At 34.9% G+C, this 18,551-nt stretch overlaps 2 protein-coding genes across 5 annotated transcripts; one reads left to right on the forward strand and one right to left on the reverse strand.

The window, feature by feature from the left end:
- Positions 1 to 1,671: 1,671 nt before the first annotated feature.
- Positions 1,672 to 9,435, reverse strand: LOC128180337 (dual oxidase maturation factor 1-like). 3 transcript variants are annotated; one of them, XM_052848368.1, is made up of 11 exons: positions 9,318 to 9,435; positions 7,359 to 7,574; positions 7,051 to 7,108; positions 6,455 to 6,592; positions 5,355 to 5,453; positions 4,997 to 5,150; positions 4,406 to 4,620; positions 4,006 to 4,119; positions 3,658 to 3,815; positions 3,221 to 3,381; positions 1,672 to 2,125 (listed from the first exon to the last, which is right to left on the reverse strand). In XM_052848368.1, the coding sequence occupies exons 2-11, from the start codon at positions 7,527 to 7,529 to the stop codon at positions 2,083 to 2,085; spliced, it is 1,311 nt and encodes a 436-aa protein (XP_052704328.1). In that variant the 5' UTR covers positions 7,530 to 7,574; positions 9,318 to 9,435; the 3' UTR covers positions 1,672 to 2,082. The 3 variants fall into 3 exon arrangements, with proteins under 3 accessions (XP_052704328.1, XP_052704326.1, XP_052704327.1); XM_052848366.1 differs by having other exon boundaries at positions 3,176 to 3,381; XM_052848367.1 differs by lacking the exon at positions 1,672 to 2,125 and having other exon boundaries at positions 3,172 to 3,381.
- Positions 9,436 to 12,581: 3,146 nt separating this feature from the next.
- LOC128181431 (steroid 17-alpha-hydroxylase/17,20 lyase-like) lies at positions 12,582 to 18,359 on the forward strand. 2 transcript variants are annotated; one of them, XM_052849826.1, is made up of 11 exons: positions 12,582 to 12,615; positions 12,923 to 13,106; positions 14,195 to 14,272; positions 14,782 to 14,880; positions 15,252 to 15,345; positions 15,588 to 15,749; positions 16,146 to 16,357; positions 16,697 to 16,825; positions 17,208 to 17,312; positions 17,560 to 17,691; positions 17,896 to 18,359. In XM_052849826.1, exons 2-11 carry the CDS (start codon positions 12,965 to 12,967, stop codon positions 18,252 to 18,254), a joined length of 1,512 nt encoding a protein of 503 aa, XP_052705786.1. In that variant the 5' UTR covers positions 12,582 to 12,615; positions 12,923 to 12,964; the 3' UTR covers positions 18,255 to 18,359. The 2 variants fall into 2 exon arrangements, with proteins under 2 accessions (XP_052705786.1, XP_052705787.1); XM_052849827.1 differs by lacking the exon at positions 14,195 to 14,272.
- Positions 18,360 to 18,551: the final 192 nt, after the last annotated feature.

Here is an 18,551-nt window from a genome sequence, read left to right on the forward strand (position 1 = left end):
TAATACTTTCCGCAAGCCACTTTGATATTTAGATAATATAGAACTCAAGGGGAAAGGGAAGGGGAGGGGGAGTAAATAACGTTTGACATTCTATATTTACAACTCGTTTGGTTTAGTTTTGTTTTTTTACTTTCTACTTTTTCTTTAACTTGAAGCGGTACAGACGCCATCAACCCCCCCTACCCCCCCCCCCCCCCCCAAAAAAAAAAAACAAAAAAAAAAAACTGCTGCTCTATTAAATTATTACATTTACAATGTCGCTACCTTCACATCCCACATAAATCACCAAAGAAAGCATTTTATTGTTTAAATATTCATCTATGCAAATACATGTAGTACGAAGTCTAAGAACCGATGCAATTTAGTAAAAAAAAATATCGTCAGTTTTCTCATCAAATCCGATAAACAACGGAAAACCTAAATGTGTAACCTAAATTTGTAAACATTTTCTTATTCGTTTGATTTATCAATTTGTTAAATAATGTAAATGCAAAAATTATTTATATTTGGTTTTTACATAAATATGCAAAAGCATCTTTGATCTATAATTCTTACCAGCTATTATGCTAAAATCCTGAAATGGAAAAAACGTTAAAACTGTCACCGCTGAAAACAAAAATATCTTGGCTGATGGTTAAAATTTATTCCTAACTTCCTCCTCTGTGCAGAACAGAGAAGATAATGTAGAGTTGATTCAGACTGTTATACATGTACATCGCGGGCTATGGTGAGTAAAGAGCGTCATCAATTTCATGCTTAATGTATATTGCATCATAACTAAGTGTGTTTCCTTTGAAGTACATTTTGTACATCAACTGTAATACAGAAATACTTTCAATTAAAGTGGGCGTCCCCGTTGCAATTCAGCAGAAAGTTTTTAGCAGCTGAGAAGACGACCATTTCATTAAAGATATCGAATCTTGATTTTTTTTCTTCATAAATATGAACGGTGTTTTCGTCGATCTTTGCCGGATTTACGCTTAACTCTTTTTTTTTTTAAATTTTGCCGCATCTCTCTACGACAGAGTCATCCAAGAACTGAACGTTTATTTGTTGGAAGTTTATGAATCATTTTACTCCTAATATTTAGTTTCAATATTTAGTGCAATCCACTTTCCATCAATGTAAATGCATGCTGGAAGGTTACATTTTACAGAAAATTTTACACTTTCCAATTACATTTTGGATTTTCGTAATATCAATTAATCTAGTAAAAATATTGTCATGTCTATTACATCTAATTTGACAATTGTGATAGAAAGAAAATCAAAGATGGTATGGTAACATTTTTAACCCCAATTTTAACACTAACGTATCGCCATAGCATATATATTTGCAAGAATAGCAATCGGAAGTTATATGAAACTTATATGTAAGTGCAAAGTGCTTGCAACTTTATCGTTTAAGAGTTATTTATACGTGAATATACAAAATAATATTACAAAGTTTAACACATAGAAAACAATAATAAGCATCCAGAACATAACGAGATGTTAAAATATAGGTTTTAAATAATTTTTTTTTTATAAATTATAGATACATGTAACTGCCACCCAAGTCTTTGTAGAATTTAGATCTTGTTGGATTTCTTTCCACGAAAGTCATGATATGCAACAGCAACTTTCGTTGACGAATTGTCGTTCATGCATTATCAAATCAAAAATAAATCAATACATTGGTAAGTTTATTGAGAAATCGTGCAATATAAAAACTTTTTTGGACCATCTACTCGTTTCCATTTTACATCAACAGTATCAGATTTATTCATTCAGTATAAAGAGATATTTTAACACATGTGGCATCTCTTGAAAAGTGTCATAATTGTTTTCTATTCATTTGGCAATTATTTTATACTTCTGGGATGCCGGACCATTTACCGGCAATATCCCTCCAAGAGGATTCACACACAGGCACACACAGTAATTTATAATATCACTTATTAAACAAGATGTTGATAGAAATAAGAGAAAAATGTTTGGATATGTTCCACTTAATGTAAACCACCAGATTCCTGACAAGGAGACATTACAAATGTCCAGAATGTGGAAGATTTTCGTTTGAAGACCAACTTGAAAGCAGTTGTTAATGGCGGTATCCCATGTTGATATGAACCTGGTCTGGATTTCTGAAGTAGAAAATTGATGATTCTAAGTTTATTAGATATTTTCAGTACAATCAGAAAACAAACGTATACTTTTTCATATTTGTACGTTGGTAAAGGTTTGACGATCTGCTCTATTTCTGATTTTTCGGAATAAATTTTTAAAGAATATTTTCACTCTTGCAATTCTCAGTTTTATAAAATAGTTATCAATGATTATACTTTTTCATAATTTTGTATTTTATCTCATTTTATTATAAGTCGTCATAGTAATAGCATGAAAAAATAGGAGGGAGGCATGCGAAAAAGGAAAATATTGTTGTGTCTGCATTTTAAAGATAAGAGGAAATATAAAAAAAATTAATAAAGGTTAACAAAATGTCATGCTCTAGAGGTAAAAAAGGAATGATATCTATATTTGTGTGAGGATGGAGGATGGGATGGGGTAATTATATTACCTCTATTATAAGATTATACATGATTTAACACTAACTACGAAAAAAAAAGGATGTTGGATCCGCCATTGCTCAAATCATCTATGCCTATAAGTAGCATTTGAATGAATATGTCTTCTGAACATTTAATTAATACATGTACATTTATATTCATGAAATTCTGGAAGTTGATAATTGTCAAACTCTTTTTTGTGTACAAATAGAAAATTCCCAACCACCGGATTATCATATTAACTGTTTCTTTTAATCACTGGAAAACCAAGAACAAGGCTATATATCAGACATATGTAAATATTGAATAGAGATGAACATTTTACATGACTTCTATCTCTTTTAAAAGAATTTCCAAAGATTAAACAGATCACCCAAGATAATGCTGTCTATTTTTGTTAACAAAAATCGTGAAAGTTAAGATATTCACTGCAAACAGTAAATTAAATTTTTCTTTAAAAAAATAATTTTATTATAAAATTCAATTTTCCCTGATAGATTAAACTCAAAAAGATATATCTTAATAGTTATTATGATTGAGTACAAGATGCGTATATTTCCCCGGAAGTTCTACAATCATGTAAGCAAAGAACACATCTAAGATATGAGACTAGCAAGCATGCATTACGTAGAGGAAGAAGGTATATTGTTGTCAAAAACGCCGCTGAATTGCCTGGTATTGCTGTAGAGGTCATCTGGGTCGTCATCGTCCGCTTGGTTTCCTGGGACTGGTGGAGGTGGGCGGCGCCGCGGTTTTTGCAGACGTTGCGTCAGACCACGTGACTTCCGTTTCTCAAACTTGGTATTTTTGGGTGCTGGGGGTGGTTCAAATACCTGGAGTTAAGAAAAAAAAAACTAATTTAGATATCATCATATCATATGCTATAACATTTTTCGTTCTTTATCGATATGCATTTGTCTAGCGTGATTACGAAAAGAATACATTAATTGGAAAGATATCATATGGCATTATATACACATATACACCAATAAAGTACGTAAATGTATGTTGAAATTTCTCTCTTTTTATGACGCAGTTTGAAAATAAAAAATATCCTCCAAAAGCTTATTGTAATATTTTTCTGTCAAACAAATTAAAAGTGACTTTACCGGAGGTTCGTAGATTTCATCGTCATCATCGTCGTCATCTTCAGCTGCTGCCGCCTGGCGGGACGGGCGACTACTCCCGCGGGCCGGAGCGGTGTGTCCATTTTCCACCCCTTGCATCTCGATCCCGTTTTTATTCTCTACCGTCTCAATACTGCCACCTGCAAAGTAAAACGAAGAAAGACATTTACAGGAAACTTTCTACTTATTATAGCGACCCGCAAAACGATAAGTTGAAAATGATATAGATATACTCCATATATCCAAAACCAAACATCATTGTCTATACAAGTACTGCACATATCATTTTAATTCTATACTAGTTATTTTGACTAAGAATACTAGATATACCTTGAACAAAACTATCGTCTTGTAAAGGATCGACTCCAAAGAAATTGGTGACCAACTCCGGGAACCTAAGATCCAGTACCCAAATCACAACCCCCAGAATGATGCACAGGAGTCCTGTAACAAAATAGAAGCGCGCAATGTGACAATGATAACGAGAAAATACTTAATAAATAAAGATACTCTGCTTGTGAAAAAGAATAGATGCTTTTCAAACACCCGATATTAAATTTATTACAGATTAAAAAATGTATAAAAAAAAAAAATCACCACCCAGAACAATGCACAAAATGCCTAATAAATAGAAGATTATTTACATGTATATATTTAGATACACTGCTGATTAAGAAGCGAGATCCAAAATTTAAAGATTTAAAATATTTATTTTAAAAAAACCGCTAACCTGTGATGAGATTCAAATAAAATGACGGTCCGAAATGGAACTCAAGTTTATGTTCGGCACTGAACGGAATGACGAGTTCGTTGACGTTCCTAATGGTGGCCCACAGGATGTTAGCAATGACCATCACCCCGCCGGTCATCATCAAGAAGTAAGCCCCGTACTTCAGGAGGATGAAGAAAAGAACTATGGTCAAAACCCAGAGCGGTAGGGCTAGCCTGTGGAGATAGAAGAATTCGTTATTGCCAGAAATTCTTCGTACTATATTTGATAACTAAATTGTCTCTTCACGTAGATTTTGGTAGTTGTTGTGACTTGGAATGTTACATGTACTGTCTTGGGATTTATCACCGTCTCAAGCCGCAGTGCAGATTTTGCATGGTTTTCTCAGAAGGGAAAGGGTCATTCTTATTGGTCGTGATTTGCGACGATGGGCAAATTAAATGTTAAAAGAGAGCTATCTAAATATGCCATTTCTTTCCACATACTATTTACAATTCATTGGCTAATTGCAGACACAAAACATTATCTAGCGTCTTGAACTACGAGAAAAACATTCTTGAAACTTTCTGCAAAATGCGGTAAACGGCTTACCACATCATGATATGGGCGTACCAGCCCGCCTGTCGGTAGTGACGACCCCATCTGATCCCCTCCCCGTCAAAAGTGAAATATTCCGCGATCCAGATGATGGGCAAGGGGGTGCCGCGAAACTGGGCGGCCCGGAACTCCTGGTTAAAACGTCCAGCTAAATAAAGTTAGAGACAAAAAATTTAATTAGAATGCATCCAAAATTTTGGTGCGTCTTTTTTTCTACCCAACTTTCTCACTGGGTAGAAAATAGTTCATTTGACACCGTATAGGAAGTACTCTGGATGGGTTTTTGTTATTGAACTTTTTAACACAATACGACTTGTAAATTTCAGTTCAAATATAATTTATTGATACTTACCAAATATTCCAAACCCTAACCGTCCCTGTTCCCATCGCCAGTCAAAGTGTTCGTTGTAGTTGATGGTCTCGTTAAAGTAAGGTTTTCCTCCGTCACTTGCTGATTTTAAAAGTATTCGAAATTGTTGTTTATATTGAGCAAAATATTTTCTTAGATCTAAGTAAAATTTATTATGAGAAGGAAGCTATCTATATATATGGAGGCAAAATGAAGTTATTTAAAATTGGGGTCAAAATTTTCGGATTTGAGCGCTGTAACATTATTTACATACATGTCTATATACTGCATTTGCCAACGTTTTTTTATTTCATTTTATGACAAAACTCACGAAAATAAGATTCATGTTCGAATGACAAACACTGAATCACGTGACATCAAGTCACTATAGCTAACCGCCATTTGCTCACAAAGTATTGAAACTTAATACAGTCTGACAATGGTCATGAGAAAAAAGAAATATTGAACATGTGATGTCATATTTTAAGTTGCATTGGCGTATGGTATGCGGTTGACGCCTATGTGATTGTAGTGACCAACTGCATGCTCTTATATCTAAATGCATTTTTAAAAGTGGCACATCTGGTGAAGATACATTCACAAATGCATGCATTCCCAAATACTGGTGTGTATATATACATTTGAATCCTTGTAGTCGGACCACTTACATATAATATGTTCGATGATTCCGTAGCAGAGTATCTACCAATGATACTTGTGAGTTAATTACATTTGTTATACTTTCATGTTAAATACTGAAATCTGATTGGTTAAGACGCAGTTAATAATATTTACTATTACCCTCAGCGTTAGCAACGCACTTGGCAACGGGTAACATTAAAAAATGTTACATGCGCGAAAATTATGCGCGTACGGTTCGCTGTAGAATTCACGTTATTCCTATATAAAAGCAGTAAAATTTTCTTAAAAATTAAGACATTCAGTATAACAAAATAAATAGTGCCTGTTTGGTAGGATAACAGTTGAAATTAACACCCCTCGAAAACCATTGTCAACCTCCGCTTCGCGTCGGTTGACAATGGTTTTCTCGGGGTGTCAATTTCAACTGTTACCCTCCCAAACAGGCACTATTTATATAGTACCTTTCAGGGTGACGTTGATTCCACGGAGCCCCATGTACACCGCAATGTCAGCAGTTATCTCCCCTGCAGACCCCGCCTTGTATTTGGTTCTCACATTCTTCGCCTCGGCTACCTCCCACTCGTACCCAAAGTTCGTCACTGGAACATTATATTTATAGACAAATGTATTCACCTGTTACCAAGTACTCGTGTTATTGATTTATTCTTGTTATATAAAGAGAACTTGTGTAACGGAAATATGTTAAAACGTTATGTACAAACTGTTGTTTAAATACATTGCTAATCACAGTTTCTCCCTATAACGATACCTTATTTTTGCATTATCCTTATATCTACAGTTTACTGTTAAATCTGTATTGAAATGCAAAATCATTTAAAAATAATATATCTTCATAAAAATACTGTACAGTAATCATGGAACGAACCAATTTAATTGAATCTAAACTCAAAGAGCTACATGTACGAGAGGTCTGGATATGAACCAAAATTTTGCGTATCCAAGACCTGTACTGATTGTTTGTCTGTTTTATAAATGCTTTGTTTTTGTCCTAAACAGAAATCTACAGACGTTATCGTTGTCCAGAGTCGTATCTTACACATGATTACTCCACCGATGAACAACGTGACCGTCACCCGAATAAGCACAAATATTCTCTGTAAGAGATAAAATGACTAAATTATTACTATCGTTTGTTGGCAGTGCCCCTGTTAATCAAACACATGAAAAACTATTTAATCAGAGTGCGTTTTACATCAGTGCTGTTAATGTCAAACTTTTACTAAATGCTGTTAAGTATTCAACATTTATATATCAGTCGCTTCCTAAACGACCTCTATCAGACCTCTCCAAGATCGTGGAAAGAGTCCGACAAGATGCGACTGGATAAAGACCAGCTGAGTTTACCTCTTTTCCACGGATACCGGGAAGGATGATAAAGAAGGAGAAAGCGACGATAACGAAGGCGTAGATAAGTCCCGACTCCAAAATATCCGCCATAAACGGCGTTTTGTTGGAGTCGTAGTAAGTCGGGGCGCCATTGGAGCGGAAGGCGTCAAATAATCCTGGAGAAGACATTCTGTTTTGGTGTAGTTTTCAACTCCAATAACTTATGTTTCGTTTCTGAAATGAGAAAAGGCGTTTATAGTATCAAAAATGATACTTTGCGAGTTCCATCTTAAATAGTTCAGCGTATTGGGCGGTTTTTCAAACAAGTTTTTCTCTTCCTTATTACCTTTTTGTTTGCTTTTGTAGGTAAAAAAAATTATTAAAGGTTTTTACTTTCACTTGTGCGGGATCTTTGAAGGAAACTACACGCCTAGAGGGCTTAATTGTTTTTTCATCAGTAATGGTTCGTGTCCCTTTCCTTTCCTTTATCATCTGTCGGCAGAGGCACTTTTAGAAAGCTAACTTCCTTCTTAACAGACCCTGTTATCAGTTTTGGAGGAAAAACACAATTTGTTATCACTCTCTACACTGATATGGGCATGTTAATCCTCTTTAATCTGCAAACATGCATTATGTTCGCGGGGCTACAATCCCTGATAAAGCCCATGTCAGGAAACTACTACATAGTGTATGCATGTATCATCTTTACTACAGTTATATATACATAATTATACATTTTGCATTATGTTTCGACCTCACATTGCTTAGTTATATGTCTGTAATTTGCAGGTTTGATGCATGCAATACCCTGACACATGAAGTATACACTTTTGACAAATAAGCATTTACATGACATTGTACACTTTAAAAACACTGTCTATATATACCGTATATACTTGAAGATTTCGTTGTCTCTGTCCGGAATTGCGTACTTATAAAATTTCCCCTGTTCCTTGACAGTTTACGGGGGGACTTTGTAGTCTAAGTTACATAGACAGGAAACCTTATGAGGTCACCACTGATGTCGTAAGGTTCTATCGGATACCGACTGATTCAGCAACAAACGGAAGAGGGGATTTAGCAGACGACAAGATCAAATCATAACGTCGGTCAATCCCCGAACATAAGAAATCATTTTATGTAAAGTACACCTAATTTGTTGTCAATAATATTACACAGAATGTCTTTTGAGCATTGCGTGAAATATACTCGTTTTAAACCCCTTTGTTAAAATTGTACACTTTTTTTTCATCTCGAGATGAAATAAATTAGAATTTGAATATAAGATTCATTTTTATGAATAACAGTTACAATTATCAGAACATTTAGTTTAAGGGACTCTCTTTGTACCTCTTTCACAACATCTACAATCAATATTAAATGGAGAGAGAGAGAGAGAGAGAGAGAGAGAGAGAGAGAGAGAGAGAGAGAGAGAGAGAGAGAGAGAGAGAGAGAGAGAGAGAGGAGATTGGTTTCCCCTCCTTTTGCCAAATAATATGTGAATACGTTCACGGCGATTTCCTAATTGAGTAATTAAATGCGACTTTTTCCTTAGCTGTTGACAATATAAGCCCACCCCGTCCGAATTGTTCAGAATCGCTTCAACAGATAAATGTAAGTGAAACTATAGAAAAAAAGTCTACTTCCTTGTAAAGTACATTCGTACATTAAAAGCTACAACAATTTTTAATTATTCAGTGAAAAAAATGACATTCTGAATTGGCTTGAAAAAATAAATGATTAGATTTTATTATATTATAATAGATAAAACATGCCCCTATGAACAAATCTTCCTGTATAAACAAGTGTATAAGTGTCTCGTAAACCGCAGCGCGTTTGTGTAACAAAGTAACAGGTTCATTTTTAAACGGTTCAAGTTCATAATTAATGTCTACTCAAGTATGATATAAATTATAAGGGTATGATAAACAGGAAAAAAGAAGGAAAAAGATCTTGAATACCACAATACATACATACCCTACATAGACATTCTTCTCTTACGGTTTAAATTACTTCCCGTTTCGGGTTAGTGGACCCCATGGTCACGTGACTCGTGATCAAATTCTCAATACACACTATATATATATAGGCGGAAGTTTAAATAACTGTTGAAGCATGTTTACAAAGCCCTACAAATACCATTAAATAAACACACAGAGATACATGTGCGAATCCAAATTAGAAATTCATACATTATAGTATTATTTTATTCTTAATTTTGAAAAGTGTAACATGCATGTGCTTGTATATATATGTATGTATATATGTGATTAAAAAAAACATTGACAGAAAACATACATGTATAAATTTTGATGAGCATAATAGTTCAACTTTCTATGTTGTCATATCTAAATGCCTTAACTATAGGCAGTTGATAAATGACTCGAAACAATCATAATTATGTATTACTGTGATTTGTGTGTAAAAATTGGTGGTGGTGATGGGGGGGGGGGGGGTAAACACTGCAGAAAGCACATGAGAATGGGAAATTGGCCTCTCTCTCTCTCTCTCTCTCTCTCTCTCTCTCTCTCTCTCTCTCTCTCTCTCTCTCTCTCTCTCTCTCTCTCTCTCTCTCTCTCTCTAAAGCTATAATTAAATATCGCTGGTTAAGATGAATGACATAAAGCTTTTCTTTCTGTTTTAAATGAGGTGCATTTTAGGTTGATCACCTTGCTTTATTTTTGCAAATGTTTTAACGCAGAGCAACTGTTTAAACAGTTAAACAGTTTGATTTCATTTTCTGCATTCTTTCCGAGACCTGTACATCAAGATTCGTGGTGTAAAACGACTTTTCCAGCCAGAGAGCGATGTTTGAACGATGTTTATGCATGATATAGAAGTAAATAAATGCAAGATTGCCACATATACGATTTTGTAGGTAAATTAACAGAGAAGAGAATGTATTGTATTGTTTATTAGTCAACAGCTGTACAGCTCATAGACATATACAATTAATATACACATGTTATAATACATATACTGGTCACTTGAAAAAGGCAAGTTTATACATGACGTTTTCTGATTACAAAAGCATTCTTAATATATTTACCTAAATTGCACAAATCCTTTACATTTTGTGTTGACAATAATAGAATTAATTTAAAGACAGAGGGTTTAATATAATAAAACTTCTTAAGGAATTTTTCTCTTAAGTTACAGTAAAAGGGACATTTCAATATAAAATGATATTCATCTTCTATATCTAAAGTACATAGAGGACATAAACGTCTTTGTAATGGAACATTGTTACATCTGCCAGTTTCGATGGTAAGACAATTGGATGATAATCTTAATTTACATATAAGTTTCTTACATTGTAAAGGAATTCTTTTTGTTAGATATGACTGCAAGGTACAATGATCAACTAAATATCTATAGATTGTACTGGTAGATGGTTGTATAAACAGTTTCCCAATGCGTTTTGTCTGAAAGCGAAAATGTTTGCAATATTCACGGGTACTACACTGAATTTGGAGTTAGTTACCTTTCGTTATCAATATAGGGTGAACTTTTTTTTATAACAGAAACAAGCGCATGTATGTATAAACCTGTATGTTTAAACCAATAGTCACAATATAAAACGATTGTCTAAGAACTTATTGACTTACTGGTTTAAAAATCTATTTAACCACCACTATACTTCTTGATTTGTTATATGAACTTCTTGAACAGCCAAATAATATCAACTTTATCTATTCATCTAATTGATATTACTGAAGATGATTTATTAGATATAAATACCATGTCTTTTTTCATACCAAATTTTTAACTCTACAGTGTGTTACTTTCAACCAAATCAGATCTTCGCTTTTCTCATGAAAAATATATTTTTAAATACAGTTTAAAATAATACAGGGCATATTTTTTTTTTGAACAACAGAATCGCGTTTTAAAATGATAAATAAAATAAAATTTTGGTGCAGCATTCCATCTTTAGGATTCCGAGTCTAATTATTTCTACCCTAGATATCTTGAGAAAGCTTCTTGCACGCAGTTTTACTTCTGTATCAATTACTAGCATTTTAAAATCAAAATATAATTTATTTACCAACCCGATATGCTAGGGGGTCCTCTCGAAAGTTACCAATTTTTACTTTAGGGCCCTATAGAAAGTTGAAAATGCTCTTTTTCAATTGTTCTCCAAATATTTTTTACATTTCTGCATAAAGGATTTCTTTTCTTTTCTCTTATCAAATATATAAAAACTATTATACAATGTCACAAAACCGCCAGCATCCTAAGAAAAATCAAGGACTGCACGAAATGATTATGATGATATCAGACTCAAATTCCTATAGAAGAAGATTTAGCTGTTTCTTTCATCTAACGTACTGATGTTCATTAACAATAATTTACTAGTTACTTTTGATAACTTCTTATCATCAATTCAATGAATTTGTTAAATTTTTTAAAATTCATAACGATCGTTGTAGAAAAAATTACTTATCCTGCTAACGTGGGTTATGTAATTTTTTGCAATGTCGCTACCTTCATATCCCGCATAAATCACCAAAGAAAGAATTTTATTGTTTAAATGATATATTCAATATGAATATATAAATGGGAAAATTGATGTAAAACTTCAAAAGATCAACACATTTTTTTTTTAGTCACAGACATTTTTTTAAGTTTCATAACGTATGATCGAATGGGAATTTCAAAAAAAATTTAAAGTATTAACATCTTAATTTTTAAATTGTATGAATCTAAAAAAACATCATTGATATAACTATTAATCTCTTCATGATTAATGATTAAATCATGTAACCCAATCGGCCGTTTCTGCAAAACGCACTGCTCTTACGTTAAAAACACCTGTAAAATTTTTATTTTTGCGCACGTAATTCAATTTGCACGCGCACGTAATAGATTGAGGATTTTCAAATAAAAACTTAAAATAAATTTCAATTATTTAACTATGTACTAAATGAAAACTATTGGTCACTTTGACAGCAAACAGAATTCCCGAAAACGACAACAGAAATAAATGAGTGAATAGTTGGCCCACCGATTTTGATTTGATATACCTGGTAATTTGGTTCGAGTTCTAGATTATCTGACCCCTTGACCCCTTTCTTTACTTTTCAAATTGCTGGATCCGCTTTGTTAGATCTAAATCTGTTTGACAAACTACAAACGGCTTATCATTCAATGTCCTTGACCTTTAAAGGTTTTAAAAAATGACGATCGAAATCCGGAAAGGAATTTCGTAAGAAATGAAAAAAACACCCATGGACTAAGGAGGGATTAAGAGGCACTGGTAGACTACGCGCAGGTAACTTAGTAGCATTAAACCAATCTGCAATATCATTCTCACCCCCCTTTAAGCTTTTGTAGTCTATACCACTGTATATATGTCAGCCTATTATTCTCTTCTGAGAAGAGGACAGAATACATGTGTAGTGTCAACCAGGCGAGGCTCCAGAATTTTGCGTGGTGGGGTCTGAGTGATAAATTTGTTTGCCGGGGGGGGGGGGGGGTCCAAGGTTAATTTTTGGTAACATTACAATGTAAATTTTATAATCTGACCCCCAGTCACCAAGATCCACGCACTGGTATAACGAATCCTTCCTTTGTTCAAGGCATTATTTTTAGAAGATCTGATTCTGTGCCGAGCTCCAGTGATGCTGCTGCTCAACCTTTTGAACGTGCAGACTGTGCTGGTGGCCCTTACCGTGGGGTTACTTGTCTACGTCATCAGGAGGAGGTTCATGTACAGGCTACCCCCGGGACCCTGGTCCACCCCCCTCATTGGAAATTTTGAAGGTAGGATTTTGATACGTGAAACATGTACATACTAGTATTAAGCCAGTATATCACAGTGGTTTTTCTGACATGACAACATACATAGACATATAACGGAGTTCCTTATATGTCCATACACCAATACATAAAACTTCATTTAACACAAATCAAACGATGACTTTTTGAACATTTGCACTTGAAAGATTTTCTGAGAATACAATAAAAACTGTATAAATATTTGGCCATTTTGATTTCAAATAATCTAGGTTTTTCGAAAGTACTTCCGACTTTTAACCAATTATTTTCATGCTGATAATTCACCAACTTCAATAAGTTTCAGCTTATTACCAGAAAAATAAGGCTTGCGGCTCTTGGTATTTCAAACATTAATGATCTTTTCACGAGACTTAATTATTTAAAAGATATGTGTATATGGATTTGTTGTAAGTTCTTTTTTGTAACAGGAGTCCATGTTCTGTTTTGATACATGTAGTACTGACTCGACAGTGTCACAACAGACTCTTATTTCAATATCGATGTTTTGCCAAACTGGTTCACCCAATTCTGTTCATATGAATACATGTACTTGGATACCCATGCATTTGTCGTTTATTAACCATGTGCAAACAAACTTGGGATTGGATATATTTTGAAATCACCATGTCTGCCTGTTTGTATTCATATGCATGTGTTACTTATGTATATATTTATATATCTATACATTTGTCGTTTTTTAACCCTACGCAAACAAACTTTGGATATATTATGAAATGAGCATATCATGTCCGTCTTTCAGTAAGCACTTGCATGTGTCACTTTGTGCATGGTCTATAACTTTTAAAACAAAAGCAACAGTTGTTGCTCAAGACCAAATGGCGGCCCATGACCCTGACATGAGAGGTCTTTTGACCACTGTCAAGGTCACATCATCATCATCAACATGGCATTTATTCAAGTGGCCCAAAGAGGGTCTGAGTTTGTTCTAGTCATTTCTAGTTTTATTAATCAAACCTAGTAAATATGGATCCACCGTTAATAACTCATGAGGTAAATTCAGCACAATAATATGTAACATTCATTAATTCATGTCTCAATTCTTGTAATTGCAGTATATACCAAACCTTTAGTGCACAGATTAATTCTTAAGCTGTCGGAGAAGTATGGGCCAGTCATTCGGTTCTCCTTCGGTAAGATTCTACTAGTTTGGGGCACTTTTCGGTAAGATTCTACCAGTCTGGGGCACCTTTCGGTAAGATTCTACAAGTTTGGGGCACTTTTCGGTAAGATTCTACCAGTCTGGGGCGCCTTTCGGTAAGATTCTACTAGATTGGGGCCCCTTTCGGTAAGATTCTACTAGTTTGGGGCACCTTTTTGGGGAATTGATTTTGAAATCAAACCTACTCTTCCATGTTTGATGTGAAATCATTATACGTGTGTTTCTAATGGACACAATGGCGTCGGAAGCAAATTGAAAGTGGGGGAGATGGGGCTTGAATTTTCAGAAATCTTGACAAGCAAGAAAAAGGGGGTTATATGAAGGGTTATGTTTACGATTATATTTAACTTTGCAAAGAAAGTAGGGGGGGGGGGCTAAGCGCCCCCTTCCCCTCAAAAGCCCCCCCCCCCGGTTCCGACGCCTATGGGACAAGTTCCTTCTGTTTACGTTTGTACATGTATCTCTGTCATTTATACACAGGACCTATCACAACAGTCTTTCTAAACAACTATGAGGTTGTAATGGAAGCCTTGGTGAAGAGAAAGGCAGATTTTGCTGGACGCCCGGCCTCAGTAACATGTACGTTTAAATTTTTTTTCATTCTCCTCTAGGCAACAAAAAATTCGACTGAAAATTTTAACAGAATAATCTTTAAAGAAAACCCAACAAACAAATTATGAGATAAAAAAAATACAAAATTTGTTGGTTCATGCGGACATAAAAATGGCGAGCATTGCAAAATAATTTTTAAACCGTCTGAGAATTTTTTTGCCAAAAAAAAAAAGAGACGTAATGACACGTGTTGTTATTTTTTTCAAACGTGGCTACCTTCCCACCCACATGAACTATCATGACATGATTACATTCAGACTCAGATACACATGTGTATACTTTAAAAGTGCTCCCATTCGTTCCGTATACCGATATGGTTTTTTTTTTTTTAAATCTAGTCTCTTTGATCAGCGAGGGATACAAGAACATAGCCCTGGCCTCCTACTCTCCTATGTGGCAGTATCATCGACGTGTAGCCATGAAAGCTTTAAGGTAGGTCTACACAGAGAGGCTCGTCACGAACTTCTTTTTTTTTTGTCTTCTCACTGTTTGACCACCGTTATGCTACATGTATATAATGTTTCGGAATGGTCAAAAAGTTTGGAGACAAAAAGTTCGTCAGAGACGCGACACGAACATTTTGTCATCTTACTGTTTGACCATCGGTATACTATAAATGTAATTATGATATTTGAGGCATGCCAAATGTGAAACCATTAGGTTATAAATTAAAGAAACTATCTACAAGGAGACCTGCTTGAGAAACTAACACAGGATAATATGACAAAAGTGATGAATATGATGGCAGCAGAGGCAGTGAAGGGCCCCATTGAACTGAAATCCCACCTCGACAATATCGTCTTCTACCAGCTTTTCACGCTCTGTTTTGGAGAAAAGTGGGTACATGTATAGAGTATACAATTGCAAATTGAATATGAGAATAAAAATGATTATTATGATGTGTTAGTTGATTTTTTTACGTCTTATGTGTAGTTTATTCAGTTGTTCACAATTAGCTAACTGTAACGTTAAAAAAAATACTGTGGTTTCATCAATATTCGTTTAAAACCAATTTTCGTGGATTTCGTTGTTAAGTTAATCCATGAAATTAAGTGTTCATTGAAATGCAATTTCTACTAATAATTTGTACTGAAAGGATCATTGGCCACGTATTTAAGTATCCTTGAAACCATGATTTTCACTTTATCCACGAAAATTGATACCCTTGAATATTAATGAAACCACAGTAGTTTATAATAAATCATAAAATACCTCTCTTAATTCGTCCAAAGTAAGGAGATTGGTGACCCGGATGTAGAGTTCCTGCTCCGAGAAAAAGACAACGTGAACGAGGCTATAGGCAACGGCCTCCGAGAAGATCTGCTCCCGTTCCTGAAGGACGTTTACCCGTCCAAGCGGTACATCATCATCAAGGAAGCGGCGGGTCGGGTGTTTTCTTTCCTAAACAGACTCTTACAGAAACACCAGGAAACGTTTGACCCCAGTAAGTCACCCGCCTCGTTTCCAAAGGTGTCGAAATGCTAAATACTGGTAATTCCTATTTTAGGTAACAGAAAGAGAAGCTGCGCAGAAGGCAAAAGAGCTGTATTTAGAGAATGGTTTAATCAGTTCCTTAAAATCTAAAACGGAAACGGTTCTTGTGAAATTTTGTGAGGCCAAACTTCCAATGGTCCAATTGCTAGAGTTAAAGTTTTCAAGTTTAGTTTGATTGCATAAAAATATACTCAGAACTGTTATCATGATTTTACGTTTCCCTTAAAATAGAAAGCTACCGAGTTATCTCTATCAAGCAGACATTATGGGTGGGTTTTTTTGCTCATAGATAACATCCGGGATCTTTGTGATCATCTCCTTCTAGCGAGATCCGAGGCGGAAAAATCTGGAGACGACGAATCCCTGGAGAAATTAAACGATACTTATCTTGTTCAAACTCTGTCGGACATCTTTTTTGGTGAGAACTTACTCTATCCACTAAAGTATTCGTCGGTCTTCTTTTCTTATATATACTTTAGTACTCAAAAAGGTGAAACCCTATTAATAATGCTTGGTGGTTCGCATGTTTAACAAACACACAAAGTTTATAGTATGTGTTATTAAATCTTATTGCCAAGATTGCTGATTTTTTTTTTTAGTTTCGTCCTTAACCAATCTCTTTTTCTCCAAGTGGCTTAATTTGATCATCTTTCAGAAATTGACAATTCATCCCTTCATTTTTACGTCTACTGTACATAGATATGAAAAAGTGAAACGTAACACACCTTTTGATATATCAAAACTTTCTTCAAGTTTAACATGTTTAGCTGCATACATCATTAATTTTCTTTTGTTTACAGCTGGTGTAGATACGACACGACTGACCCTGGAATGGTTTTTGTGCTTCATCTCCGGGCTTCCGGAAATACAGGCAAAATGTCAGGCGGAGATCGACAAAACAATTGGTATTAATTCACATTTCACGATGTTTTATTGTGTTACACATTTGAGATATCACTTTACCAAGTAAATTCAAAATTAAGAAATTGACAAAAATGATAACTTTAATATTATTATGAATTCTAATAGTATGTAAATCACACGTGTGACCAATTGACATGCATACATTGTGATGTTAAAAAATAATGAGTGACCATCGAAAGAACCCAGAGGAAAATATTTTAGTACCTGTTTGAGACCCCTGACTTTCAGGTAGGCGTTGTCCATCCATCGCTGATAGACAGTCTTTGTCCTACACCGAGGCCTGTTTGTACGAGACAATGAGGGCGGGGGTAATAGCAGGTCTGGGTGTGCCACATCTGACCATCTGCGATACACAAGTTGGTAAGTCGTTGACATTTCAGCTCTCTAGACTTCCGTCTAAATTTGTTCAGACCAGTGAGGTACAGATCAGCAACTTAAATGAAAATTTAAAAAAAAAAATAGTAAAAAATATCAAAACAGCTGAAAGTTACTCAAAACACATTTAAAATGTTTCCTGACGAATTACAGATAGGAAAATCTAAGCATTTTTTGCATTTTAAATAGGTGGACATGACATTCCAAAAGACACGGTTGTCCTTATCAACCATTTTGCACTCCATCGGGACACAAAATATTGGAAAGATCCAGAGAAATTTGATCCGCTACGTTTCCTGGACGAAAATGGTAAAATGGATCCCACGAAACTGGACAGCTGGCTACCATTTTCTGCTGGGAGGAGGGTATGCCTTGGAGAGTCTATTGCAAAGCCGGAAATCTTAATGATGTGCGTCCATCTTCTTCAACGGTTTGAAATATCACTTCCGGAAGGCGTGAAACCGAACTTTGTGGGTGTGCATCGTGACGTTTTTGGAACCGAAAGTCCTGCTGACTTGCGAATAGTTGTTAAAGAAAGATTGAGATAAGGGTATATAAGTAACAAATATCTTCTTATAAGACTTATCATGAATTGAATTGCCTACTTTTATATTAAATTGCACTGTGTACTTTACAATGCCCTGTTACATTTATCAAGTGATTTTCTGAACATTTACTCTTATAAATTCCCATTATAAGGGACTTAGACTCGACTTAAACTTAGTTAAAAATCAAAATTTTATTTTCTATTGTTATGTATAAAATAGTTTAATTGCGCATTTTAAAGAGGTAAGATTTCATTGTTAGGTCATCGTCGGAACCCGGTTGAAAGCAGTGTAACGGAT

Source organism: Crassostrea angulata, chromosome 4 (assembly GCF_025612915.1).
Source record: "Crassostrea angulata isolate pt1a10 chromosome 4, ASM2561291v2, whole genome shotgun sequence".
NCBI lineage: Eukaryota > Metazoa > Mollusca > Bivalvia > Ostreida > Ostreidae > Magallana > Magallana angulata.

What these genes read in the sequence shown, in the direction of transcription:
- LOC128180337 (XM_052848366.1), bottom strand. Translation starts at nt 7,529, where the DNA reads ATGTCTTCTCCAGGATTATTTGACGCCTTCCGCTCCAATGGCGCCCCG. An exon ending in TTATTTGAATCTCATCACAG is followed by an intron (nt 4,120 to 4,405) that starts GTTAGCGGTTTT and finishes ATTTTGTTACAG; the next exon opens with GACTCCTGTGCATCATTCTG. An exon ending in AGACGATAGTTTTGTTCAAG is followed by an intron (nt 3,816 to 4,005) that starts GTATATCTAGTA and finishes TTTACTTTGCAG; the next exon opens with GTGGCAGTATTGAGACGGTA.
- LOC128181431 (XM_052849826.1), top strand. Translation starts at nt 12,965, where the DNA reads ATGCTGCTGCTCAACCTTTTGAACGTGCAGACTGTGCTGGTGGCCCTT. An exon ending in CCAGGAAACGTTTGACCCCA is followed by an intron (nt 16,358 to 16,696) that starts GTAAGTCACCCG and finishes TTTTGCTCATAG; the next exon opens with ATAACATCCGGGATCTTTGT. An exon ending in TCTGTCGGACATCTTTTTTG is followed by an intron (nt 16,826 to 17,207) that starts GTGAGAACTTAC and finishes TTTTGTTTACAG; the next exon opens with CTGGTGTAGATACGACACGA.